This window comes from Coptis chinensis, chromosome 5 (genome assembly GCF_015680905.1).
Source record: "Coptis chinensis isolate HL-2020 chromosome 5, ASM1568090v1, whole genome shotgun sequence".
NCBI classification, from domain to species: domain Eukaryota; kingdom Viridiplantae; phylum Streptophyta; class Magnoliopsida; order Ranunculales; family Ranunculaceae; genus Coptis; species Coptis chinensis.
Window position 1 is genome coordinate 85466542 of NC_141460.1, and position 13488 is coordinate 85480029.

General features: G+C 36.5%; 1 protein-coding gene across 2 annotated transcripts; it reads right to left on the reverse strand.

Moving 5' to 3' along the window:
* Positions 1-3732: 3732 nt before the first annotated feature.
* FZL (FZO-like protein) lies at positions 3733-12955 on the reverse strand. 2 transcript variants are annotated; one of them, XM_086561339.1, is made up of 11 exons: positions 12321-12955; positions 10783-11333; positions 10600-10668; positions 9013-9210; positions 8650-8781; positions 6769-6855; positions 6201-6641; positions 5884-6051; positions 5433-5663; positions 4563-4678; positions 3733-4214 (listed from the first exon to the last, which is right to left on the reverse strand). In XM_086561339.1, exons 1-11 carry the CDS (start codon positions 12826-12828, stop codon positions 3911-3913), a joined length of 2805 nt encoding a protein of 934 aa, XP_086417465.1. In that variant the 5' UTR covers positions 12829-12955; the 3' UTR covers positions 3733-3910. The 2 variants fall into 2 exon arrangements, with proteins under 2 accessions (XP_086417465.1, XP_086417466.1); XM_086561340.1 differs by having other exon boundaries at positions 4119-4250; positions 12321-12933.
* Positions 12956-13488: the final 533 nt, after the last annotated feature.

The window sequence follows — 13488 nt, forward strand, 5'->3', positions numbered from 1 at the left end:
TATTTACTTGAAGTTATTAGTTCAAATTAAATTAACTTGAGATAATTTGTTTTCATCATGTTTAAGATATTTTTCATGGACTGAATCAATAAGCATGTCCTTCAAGTAAACTGAAGTGACTTTAGTACCTCCCTAGTACGTACTAAATCTCCATAAGTTCAATACTTTCTAGGCTAGCTTCTAGCCCCTTATATATATGAGGCCAAATCAAATGGATTTTCTTAGACATGAGGGTCCTGACCAAATGGATTCTCTATCTCCTCCATCTCTATTGGAAATTAACATTGACAACCCTTTTTATTTTTTAGAAAAGAGAACAACAAAATAAATGATTGATCATTGTAAAAACATGCATTTACATTCTGGAGTCTAAAGCAAATGCACATCTTAGAAAATAGTAGTTAACTCAAATTATTAAAAGAGTGTGGAGAACCGACCAAACAGTTCAAAGGGCCCATTACTTGCTCTTGAGAAATAAACTGCCAACCTCTTTTTCCATATTACTATACTTAAGAATGAGGTTTGCAACACAATGAAAATGTAGAATTCTACTTTAGGATTATGTTGTTTCTTGAATATAAAGCAAGCTGGAACCAACATCTCTCTGCCATTGGTCCTGGCCTTTCCATTGGACTAACCTTGTCAAAATTATAAGAAACTGTACGGATTGCACAGTCACACTCAGCAAATATACTATTTGATGGAAAAAGAAGAGCTAGTGTAACCTTGTTTTTAACTTGAATGGGTATAAATGGTCTCCACTAGCTCGTTCTAACCTTTTGTTTGTCTGGTTAGTTTAAGCCTATATACATAAGGTTGACATCAGGGTATTCAATGGTAACTTCATTAGCCAATATACATTTGAATCTAATACAGGCCGGAACACACATTAAGGGCATGAAATGAGTTACATACTTTCATCCCAGTGAAAAGAATTTGATCTTGGTGCCCAACACACCCAATCCGTTTATAGATCACAAAATTGTGGTCATACTTCACAGCGGTTCCTTATGACTTTGGCCTTTTTTTCACTGGATCTACCCATTTGCAGCTTCAAACAGTACATGAAACATATTGAGAAGCGGCTATTAGTCGCATATCAGAAACAGAACAGCCGAGACAATCATGTTGTAGTCCAAATTAGAGTACTTGGTTATGGACATGAGAGTATGAGACCCATAATTGCCACCATATTTTACTCTTTTTTTCCACCAAATTATACTCTTTCAGATGAGTTGCCAGTTAAATTAAAGTAAATGTCCCCTTCAGCAAACATGCTACCATTAGCTTGGTTAAAGTTTTGCGCAACACAACAGCTCAGCATCAATGGCAGTTTTCCTCATAAAAGAAAAGTGTATTAATCATGGAAGACAAACTGTTACCACTTCACGGAAATAACAGTACAATGACTACACAGTACACACCTCAAGCCATGTGAGTGAACTACACACCACTTGCCTTGAGGTTAAACAAGGCAAAAGGTTCATAAACATAGCAAGGTTTCTGTTATGTCTTTACTATGTTTGTACAGTCTTGAATATTTGTATACAAATGGCAAATTTAAAAAGCATAGCAACAAGATTTTGTAGAAGTGGTTCTTAGCAGTTGAATTTGGTACCACACATGGCTTCTTCACTTTTTGATTCCATGGCTTACTTTCTTTTGTGAACACATCCTTTTGTAACGCATCCAAACCAAACTAACCTCCACACACACACACACACAGAGTCGACAAGAATAAGGGAACAAAGAAATCATGTTACTGTGCGCTCAGCAACCAAAACTGCCCAAGGAAATGTACCAATATCTCACAGTACGTTCTCATTCGATCAGTTACAAGACCATGTCACACTCTTGACACATTCAAACTGGTGAAATTATTTTTTATGGATTACGAAATACAAATTGTGTGTGTGTGTGTGTGTGTGTCCATGTGTAAAATATATAAGTTACAAAAACTGTAATAATAGAAAGATAATAATAGACAACCAATAAGAAAATATGATTTGGTCATCAAGGACTCAAGGAGACATACTACTATACTAGAGTGAAGATTGAAAATCAATTAAACCACAAAGTAGAACCGAGTGAATCTTTTCTCTACCGAAATCAAAGAGAATCCTATGGATAGGACAAGCATGCCTATGATGATTCAATTTTGTCAATTTGGTGGCTTAAGACAATTGTGACTGATTGACTGGTGGGATCCCAACTCCAAGTACCGAAGGCGCGTGTCAAGTTCAGGTTAGTCTAAGTACTACATCTTTTAACTACGGTTGGCTGTTGTAAAAGCTAGACATATGGTAGCTTACAAAGGTTTCACATGTAGCCATAATTCCTGAAGAACACACCATGACAATGAAAAGATGAGAATATTGGTGGAACTTTAGAGGGAACCTAGAAAATTTCTTTGTTATAGTTTTTGCTCATGAAAAAAAATCATTCGGTTGTTTCTCTAAAAAGTGCACACTTTTACGTCAGCTCTCACTTCAAGTACAAAGGCTTCTGTGTTAGTGAGGGACTGAGGGTCATGAGAATATGTGCCTATTGCCCACTTCCATTCTTCCCTTAACTCGAAATCCATATTTGCTTTGTGTTAGTGTAACCAACCAAGGATAAAGGAGGCTATTAAACTAGTAAAAGCATGATGTTCAATTTTTCTGTGTTGCGTTTCTTTGGCGTCAAATGAAACACTAAAGTTGCCCTTGATATTACACTTATTCTATGGTTTCTTTCTGACTTCATTGATGGATGAGAAAGATGTGGGAATCCACTTCATGGCTTACACAAGCATATAAGCAAAGCGCACTCTGCTACCTTTTGACCATGTTAGTGCGACCTTTTTCTTCAAGTTTTTCATAGTAATTTATCTGGAAGAAAGAACAAAAGAGAGTCTACGTAAACCATGCATATATTTCACTACCGCTAATTGTCGTTTTCATCACCCTATTAGAAAGACAAACCCAGGGTTATGCATCGAGCCCCCGAACAATTTTGCAGGACAATATGTAAAGATGGAGTCGAAACTTGACTTTATAGTCGGTTTGTCGCGGAATAGACTCTATGATGCTCATTTTTTTTTAATTAAATTAGTGTGCATTAAACAAATTACTGTGTACTTTCCTGAAGGTGACGAAGAGAGTTTCTGCATTTGGCCTAAAGAGATATTTTAGTGTATAGGGGTGATGCAGATAAAGGACTGCAGGAATCTACTGTTAAGGAATAAAATTGGAGAAAGCTTCGGCAATTAAAATAAATTGGTCAGAGAATAACCTTTTTATAAATCTCACCTCAAACGTACTGGCACGTCGCTGACTCGAGAGAACTTGTTCATCATGTAGTTTGCAGGGGTGCCGACTAGCAAAGTCGGTAAAACCTTACTGATCTCATTTAAAACAGGCTCTTGTAATAGGATCTTTAAAGTTTTAAATTGTGCAGAGTCGCATTTTGTACTGGAAGTAGGAAAAAAAACAATCAGTATCTCAATCATAGGACGAGTGATCCAGAGAAATCAATCAAGGTAAGCAGAAGAGAAATTCACTTTGTGCACTTCCATTCAAGAACAACTATTTATCAAGTTCCAGCTACACCCTCAACTTGAAATTGAATAATATGGACTAAAAATCTGTTCAAACAAATATCAACCGAATCTTAATGATACCGTCATTCCAACTCATTATGTAATTAAGAAGAAATCAAGCATACCATCATCCTCTTGCAGAAGTCATATAATAAGGAGAAAACAGCTTTATATTTCCATCAGTTATATATATCATAGACATGTTACGAGATTGGGTACAAGAAAATGCCAATTATGCAACCCAATGCCAGTTCGGAAACCCTCACTTCAAAAGAAGTGAATCAGCACATAAATGAAAATACGTGCATGACATAAGGATCTAGCTCGGTTTCATTGATGAACAGAATGATATTCAGATACATGTAGATTTTGAATTTGAAACTGTAATCTTTGCAAATTTTTCTCTACGCCCACCAAATCCTCCTGAACTTCGGACAATCTATCTACCGTCTGTTGTGCTGCATCCTTATAAGGCTTGCTAAGGAGCTCTACAAACTTTTCCAGATTAGTCACCGACTCCATGAGGTCCTTTTGCATGGCCTCCTCAAGTTCTCTTGCCAAAGCATCTGCTGTCTTTTTCACCTTTTCTACCATGTCCGTTCGACGAGTTGAAAACTTTGATATTGAGATATAACTATTCAAAACAAAGGTTCAAGATCAGCCTCAACCACTACACCCAGAAAACATTACTGTCACATATTCAGACTACATTAAGTCGGGTCGAATTTGTACAACTGTACAAGAATTAAGTTGAAGATTTCGTACTTAATTAAAAAGGAACATCTTCGTTAAGACATAGAAGGTTGTACCCTCAAGGAACAAATTCAGCTCGTTTGATAATTTTTAACATTGGCAAAAGATGATTGCAAAAACTCCACATTTATGGATACATTGATGATCAAAAACTGTGAGACTTTACCAAAAAGATGAGAGTGGAAAGAAACTTAGACCTTAAAGTTTTAATCAAGAGAATTGTTATTACCCGCCAGCAGAACAAAGACCTAAAGCAAGAAGATCTTCCAATGTGGTTGGAAGGACAGATGTGAGCAGCGAAGCAGATAAGCCAGCTGCACCTAAGCCTCCAAAAGTTCCCAAAAACTGAAAATCCAAAGCAAAAATTTTGATCAGTTGTAATGACTATTTGTACAAAATGTTTTAAGAGAGATCCAAACGAACATAACTTTCCAAAACAAAATAATTCACTTGAGATTTAAGACCATGTGTTTAATTGATGGAACCATGGGTTGGCAAGAGAAATTGCCGCTTACGTCATCTAATGACCAATCTTTACTACATGGGTTTAGCCGTTCAGGTTTGACTTGTTTAAACTCTAACTGAAATTTCTAAGAACCTAAGACAACAGATATCCACTAAAATCAACTAAATAGAACAAGTGACAATTTAGCCAACATAAGTATTGGGAAGTGACCTAGCATACAAGAAAAACATAGCTTTAACATGTTTTTATTGTTTCTCAATAAAACTCGATTAGCGTTTCTGTTGTTGAGACTCTAGTTTTAATACTTTTTTATTGTTGAGAGTGTAGCTTTATTGCATAGCCATGAAATAACAAAGATAACAAATTGCATAAATAGCCATAACCATATCTTGGTGGCCTAGTATCTAGATATCTAAGTAGAACAGAATACTCCTGTTATACTATTAATATAAGAAAATAAACATGGGGATATAATGAAGAATACAGACAATCTTTTGCATTGTCCACAAGGCATTCACAATGGAAAAACTCAAGGAAATGGAGAGCATGTCGTGAAATCAAGAACAAAACTCCTGAGCATGTTTTCCATGTCAAACAACAATGAGCTTGGGTAAAAATGAATACTAAACTCACCACTTCACGTATTTCTTGCTCAAAAAGCGTTGCAGCAGCAGAAGCACTGAAGTTTTCTAATACTTTAATACTGAGCTCCTCTCCTTTCCCTTGCAATTTGTCTGTTCTCAAATGCACCAAGTCATGCTGGTTGACAGATGAAGGCCATCTCTTCTCAAATATTTGCTTGTACAGCCTTCTTTCGCGAACGTTATTTGATTGTAACCATGTCAAATATTCCCCAAGTAATTTCTAGACAAAAAGAAATGTGATGAGTTAGATTTTTATCACTGCACACTTTTTGTAGAAATCATAAACTTCGAGTTTTGTCATCATTGACTAGGCTAATAAAGATTCAAAAGCTAAAACTATCATTAATATAAGAAGAATGGCAGGCACAATACAGATATTAGTCATAACTCAAATGTATGTGGTTCTATACTTCTATTTAGCTGAGAATACAATAGCTTACTTGTGCATCAGAAAGTGCAGGACCAACAATATCATTTTGAATAGTTGATGCGGCAGGCAGTACACCTAGCTTCTCCCCTTTGAAAACATAGGAAGCAACAAGATCAAGATTTGACAACTGAAGAGTGGATTCTACAAGTCTTACAGCACGAGCTTTTGCATTGTCAATCTGCAAGTGACATACATACGTCATTTCTCTTAAACAGGTTAAAAAGAAGAAAATAGTACTCCGCTCAATATCAACATCTTTTGACTCAAACTGCATAGGCTACAGACAATTTTAGTAGTCTACCAAATTCAAAAGAGTTGAGAGGATACCAAAGAAAAGGCCTGTCTTCTCCATGATGTGCTCTCACTTTCGATCTTATTTCCATACTCTTTAACCTCACTAACTATTTCACTAATTGAGGTCAAATTCTGGCAGGCAAACTCATAATCTTTCTTCACAAATGATTCACAAGAAGAAACAAGTCGATCTGCAATTCCTATTGGAGTTCCAAGTTTAAGTTTCATTCTTTCTACTCCTGTATTTGTTGATCCATCTAAAAAGCTAAATAGAAAATTTTCAAGCTCATAGAAACCACTGCTCCTCCAAGAAGAATCATCCGCTAATAGTTTTTCATAATTTTCTCCAACAACCGAGTTCACACAAAGTTTCGCATCAATTGCTGATCGTGCAGATACTGGAAATAATGTGACATTTTCGGTATTTAGCAGATTCTGAGCATTGTCTTTAATGAAAGCAATGGCTTCGTTAAGCTGATACACAGAAGAACAAAGCAGAGTCAAGAATAAATGGTAGCTGAGAAGTCGAATGTAAACGAAACGGATGAGAAAGAGAACACTTTCGATAGACTAATTAAAAAAATATGAATGACAATTAAACCTCGTGGGTATTCTGATAGAGATCAGCTTTGTTCAAGATGAACACAACTTTTTTCTTCCACTGCTGAATATAACGAAGAAATGCGACCTGAAAAGATCAGCTTGTAAAGGTAGATATAAGTTTTAAAACAGAAGAAATGATTAAGAATCAAGAGTACATAAGAAAATTGCGTCCAGTAATAACCATTACGAAGGAAGATAATGATGATTACAGAACCACATTACCAAAGGCTATTTTAGATACTAAAAGCAGAAGAAAAAAATTAAAGATAACCGCAGAAAGAAATTAGAGCCCGGTGAACTAAGTAAAGCGAAAAATAATAATAATAATAATAATAATCAGTTGACAAAGAAATAGCAACTTTGATGCTTTAGCCAAATTGGCTTGATAAAAATTAGTGTCAGGGAAGGTGCATTTGTGTTTTATTTAAATCCTAGGATCTGGCATCAGAGTGAGCCTCCAAGATGTAACAAAACATAACATACTAAAGGGGACTGGCGTCTGGTAAACTGGGTCAACCACATATCACGATCACAGAAAATATGATGCCTTAACAAACTTGGTTTGCACTTTTGCTCCACAAGAACCTTTGACTTCATTTCAGTCCGTTACGTTGTATACTTCTCGATGATTTTTTTTTTGTAGCACACTATGAAAGGAAATATGTTGACACTAGTTGTATATGTCAAAAACAAATAAATGGACAAGAATATTACATAGTTTACTTTTTAATAGCATCACTACCAAACATCTCTCTCTCTCTCTCGGATACCAATACTCCATTGGGACAAAAGGGAGTATTCTATCCTTCTGTATGCTGCTAAAATTATTCTATCCTAACAAAAGGGAGCATTTGGGACAGTAACAGGGGCCACAGGGAAGTGTCTAAACACTACTCGTCCTTACGTAGCTGCTAAGATTATGGAAATGACATTTGCATACCACCACATAGGTAAGATGGGTGATCTTGTGGCTTGATGGTTGTCATGGTCAACAACCATGGTATGCTTTGCTTGACCCTGTGCAGTTATCGCTACTTGGTCGCTACTCATTTGAAGAAGAGCGAGTAGGTGTAATCGGTCAGGGATTAATCGGCATTAATCGGGCAATTTTTCATAACACTATATTTCTTTACAAATACTTATTAAATATATTTAACTTTGAAATACCAGCATAATGGAGCCAATTAAGAACCCAATCAATCAATAAACAATTAAAACACTCAATCAACTAAAATAAATATGATTAAAGCGTAGAACTTTACAGAATCGAGGGTTGATCGAATCGGCGAAATGTCAAGTTCAATGTTTAACATTGAAATAGTTGAAATAGTGAACACAATTACTCGGCTAAATGGCACGTATTAATCGGTTAATCGGCCGAGTACTAAGGGAGTTTTTGAGCCCGACTGTGATCAGGGATTAAATTGTTAGTCGGGTCGGCTAAGCAGCAAGTAGTGAGTACTAATCGCGAGTACTCAACGATTTATTAGCCCAGGCTTGACCATGACAGGATGTGGAGTAAATATCTAATTGCAGTGTGGAGTTAATAGTCGGTATTGGTGAAAATTTAATGATACTAGTGCATAAAGTAAATACAATATAATGCCTAAGATAAATTTCAGGACATCCAATGAGACTGGTAAACCAGACAAACTTAAGTACCTTATAGCTGAACCAAAATAATCAATTAGTGACTGACAGTATTCGACAAGCCAAACAATGTGATCACAAGGGTTTATTTTATTTGTATCAACCATTGCTGACTCTAACACTAACATATATAGGATGAATTGTTTCATGCTCAAATGGTGCTTGTTAACACCACTTTTTTTTACCATTATGAAGGCACTTGCTATGTTAAGAATTCAACTCATCCTACCTCGCTCTCCGTTAATGGTCGATCAGCAGAAAGAACAAAAAGAAGTAGGTCGGCACGGGGAACAAACTCTTCGGTCAGGCGTTGTTGCCTTTGTAGAATCACATTAGTACCTGGTGTATCAACAAGATTCATCTGCGTCAAAAAAATATTACAGTAAGGCCAACCTAAAACCAAATGAGAGAAATGCTAACATTCAGATTTGTGTGCTAGAACAGCCTATGCAGTTCTAGGGATACATCAAACAACCAGAGTATCTAGCTCCAAATTCATGGTGGTAAGTACTAAAACTAAGTTGGTATATATCTTTTTATTATTATTATTTTCAATAAATTATGTACAAACACATAAAAAAAAATAACTCACATTTTTCAGAATTGGTGCCGGTAAGTAGCATATATATTGACCATCAGGGTGTTTTTCGCAACGTTCTTGCGCCCCTGTATCCATCTCCGAATAGCATAATAAAGTGATCTCATTAGTTGTTGGAACAACTCCTTCTTTGAGGTATCTACTTCCAAGGAGAGCATTGATAACAGATGATTTACCAGAGTTAAATTCACCCTAATGACATTGAAAAAACAAAAGTTATCTATCAACAAAATGCCACGAGGAAAACAGCAAACCATTATAAACAAAAATCAATTAGAACTTCTACACGGGTACTAAAATGTTATCAATGATTATTACATCGAGCCATGGAAGCGACATGACCTATATAGTGGTGCAACTTGGGTGAGTTAACCAGAACCCAACCCTAGCACAGCCTGGAAATTGTGGTCAATGGTCTACTATACTGTGAAACTTTGAATCTCATCAACTGAAAAATTAAGCCCATTCCAGTTGGACCTGGCTCAACAACAACAGCAACTACTCATAATGCTATAACCCCAAGCTAATCAATGTAACACGAGTACACGACCAACCCGATTCAAGTTTTGGGCAATCCCTAGTCAACCGAAGCTGATAAAATTGCACTTGAGTTGTGCTGCCTTGATCGGGTTGAACATTGTGTTTGGTGTGTAGCTGGTTGACCCCTCAACTCATCGAGTTGAACATGCACTGACCTATTTGATCTAATGATGAATTACAGTCTAAATTCATAATCATGAACATTAAATTTAATCCAGATCAGTGAAAATCGTGAGAGTAAGAGCCTTGTGGTCATGTGTTCAGGCAAAGCTAAACTCACAATGCATAACAGTCCAATTGCAGATTGTATCTTAATACTTTGCTATTGATGAATAGATGACAGCAGCAAGTACAATAACCATGAAGACCATGAACATTGAGATTGTATTTCTGACTACAATGAAGAAAGATAACTGATTTTCAGGCATTGAAATATGGCAGCAAGAATATTTGTTGTCCAGTGTTTCAGGTTAATGCCTTGTGGTCATGTGTTCGGGCAAAGCTAAACTCATAATGCATAACAGTCCAATTGCAGATTGTATCTTAATCCCTTGCTATGGATGAATAGATGATAGCAGCAAGTACAATATTCAAACCATAAAAACCATGAACATTGGGATTGTATTTCTAACTACAACGAAGAAAGATAAATGATTTTCAATTGATCCCTATATGCCTTGAAGAACTTGAAACACTGAACAACAGACATTCATGCTGCCATATTTCAATGTCTGGAAACAGCTTGAGGAAGTCAAGAGGAACTTAGGTAACTGGGTTAATAAAGTGTACCTTTTACTGCATCAAAGTTTTTCCACAGTGATACGTTTGTTGCGATATGGGAAACAGTTGGTACAAACAGTAGTGTTTTCACTTTGTATTCTGGAGGTTTGTGTGTGTGTGTGTGCGCGCACATGCGTGTGTGTGTGTATTCCTTCTAGCAATCAATGTAACGGTAATTTACAAAGGTAACTATTGGAGATTTCAAGCTAATACCAATGTATACCGCGGACTGGAGTTTGCTGAAGTTCAACAAACAATTACCACTATAACCAGCAAAAATGGATCATCAAGTTGAGAAACAGCGTCTGTAAGAAGTGAGACCTCATCCATCTGCCATATAAGACGAATATTTACCTTTCCAGTATCAAGTACACATACAACTAAAGAATACCAGCTATGATCCAAAGACCAACAACTACCAAATAGTAAAAGTGGGGAGATTACCACAGGTGCAGCTTTACGGATGACGGAGATTGCTTCAAGTAAAATCAACTTTTCCATTTCTATAAACTGTTTTTCTCTATCTTCCAATTTTATAAAGCCAGCAACCCCTTTTCCATCATGAATTTTTAGGTCCATATCCAATTTATTGATGCTCTGCAACTTTTCAGTCTGTGTGCTTTTGTTCATCACATTTACAACAGAAAAGAGTCCTCTCAGACTATCGTCAGTAAACAGCTTCAGATTTTCCAAGGATATTACCAACCCACTTGCACCCGACTGTAACAGCTTTGATGCTTGAGTATAAGGTGCTTCCTCGCTTTCCAGAGAAATTGTGGTGAACACTGGTACCTTAATACTTTGGATTACAGAATGAAGCAGTACTTCAGCATATTTTTCTCTGTCTACGCCATATATAAGAAAATCGGCGCCTTCAGAATTTGAAGCACTTAATGCAGCATTTGCAGTTTGGACTGCTCTTGCTACTAAAGGCAGAACTACCGACTTAGATTTGGATTCCATCATCATATTTCGTGCCACAAGGGCAGGAAGACCTGTAAGAGCAGGGAAACTATATTAACCAATGACTGGACTCTGGAGCGTTATATATACTGCACATTGCAACAGTGACAACAAAAGGTGACTGATTTGAGTCTGGTCCAAAATTCCAAGAACGGATAGTTAAACAATGTTTCCTCCTGAAACTGACAACAATGCCTAATTAGCTATTTTGTACCTAAAGCGCCCCTTACTACGTCAAGGTACGTCTTTTCAAGTTCACTTTTGCAGAAAAACACATTGATCTCTATCTTACTTCTCATATTGCATAAAGTTGTTGGGGATGGGGATTCTCCTAAATACTCACGTGAGCCTTACTGAGGCATGTGAGGAGGTTGGTCCTTCTGGGTCCAGAGAGATGTCTCTGCACAAGATGCTATGGGGGAGCCAAATGTAATCAAGTCAGAATCTGTAGTGGAATCCCTCGGGAGAAAACAAATAGTGGAGGTTGGGTACACATATACTACCAACGGGGATATTGGGTTGCTTTGTGCATAGAAAATGGGCTCAGAGGTTGAAAACAAACGAAATGAAATATGCTCTTGGTCTACCGAAGATGTTAAGGGATGAATGCAAATTAGATGCATTTCATCATCACTACTTAGAATATGAGAGTTTCCACGAATATTGATTCCAATATTGTATAACAGTTTATTTGAAAATTGGAGACCGTCAGAAGCTTCTTCTCCATGACATTGTATGTGTATCAGTGTATGGACCTTCAGATGTAGCTCATACCTTCATACAAATCAGTTTTCTAGTGGCATTCACAGAGAGAGCCTATGGTGCTTAAGGTTTGCATTTAAATTTTTTAATGTCCATCAATCCATTAATGAAGAATACAGAATTTGTTCCTTCAATTTCCTCATTTACTACATTCTAACGTTCTTCCAATTGTTATCAAATAATCATACACATATCTACTTCATCAAAAACACTACCAATATAAACATCACATGAACCAGAACAAATACAAAACTAACCTTGATCAGAAAGCAACACTCCACTAGCATCAACAGCAGCAGCAATATCAACACGCTCCGCAACAATCAAATAAGCGCGGTCTCTAATAACAGACTTCAACAAACAAGCCGCCTCATACAACTTCCCTCCACTCTCATTCCCACCATCAAGCAAAACAATACCAACCCACTTGGAAACAGCAACATCAACACAGTCCAAAACATCCACATTCTTACCATTCTTTAATACATCATTAGTACTCAACCTAAGTATTAAACCTGGTACCTTTATTTCTGGTCTTTTAAATCCCCCTGGAAACAATGTCCTTGGTTGTTGTTTCTGCTCCTCATTTGAGTCAAATGAGTTGACCCCTAGTGAATTTAAAACAACCCCGAGTCTTCTTTGGGTCTGCATGTTAAGTATTCTAGTAGTTCTGGCTCTACCATGGTGTTGGAATGGTGATAAAGGTTGGTTTTTTAACAGTTTTGAGTGGTGGAATGGAGATGAAGAAGGAAGTAATGAGACCATTGGAAGTGCTTGGCTTTTATAGAAGAGAGAATGAAGTGAGGAAATGAGGTCTTATCTATGGTGATGGTGGTGATTATGGGATTCTTTTTTTTTTTTTTTTTTTTTTGGAGTGGGCTAGTCTTTGAAAAGTGTGTAGGAGGATGAGACGCCACGTGTGTAGTGGATGATTGGTTGAAAGCACCCTCGTCATGATTTTTACACATGAGAAAAATGAGTAAATGAATGAAAGTTTGACATTCTAACTTTCAAAACCTTCATAATTTTCGTGGTCTTATTTTTATCTATTGCTATTTTATTTATGACTATATTTGTTTTTTATTTTGATTTTTATATTTCTTTTCAGTTTTGCTTTATCGTGTTTAGGGGTACAATTGCAATAGGTATTTCATTTAAAATATTTTTGGTGATGATTGTTTTGTTTTTTATTATACTTTTAGATGTTTCCATCGTTGCTGAGAAGTATGCTATTTTATGTGATAGTGCATCTCTCTTTGTGCATCATTATGTGGATTGTGTTGTTCACGTGTGGAGTTCATGGATATGAAATAGTTCACTTCAAACTATCTATTAAAATTTGTACAGAGAATAAGGATCGGATCTATTTTATAGAAGCCTTCCTATCGCTGCATTGAGTTCACTGACTTCACTCATATCTACTAT

What these genes read in the sequence shown, in the direction of transcription:
- FZL (XM_086561339.1), bottom strand. Translation starts at nt 12,828, where the DNA reads ATGGTCTCATTACTTCCTTCTTCATCTCCATTCCACCACTCAAAACTG. An exon ending in AGTGTTGCTTTCTGATCAAG is followed by an intron (nt 11,334 to 12,320) that starts GTTAGTTTTGTA and finishes CTGCTCTTACAG; the next exon opens with GTCTTCCTGCCCTTGTGGCA. An exon ending in CTGCACTTTCTGATGCACAA is followed by an intron (nt 5,664 to 5,883) that starts GTAAGCTATTGT and finishes CTTTTTGTCTAG; the next exon opens with AAATTACTTGGGGAATATTT.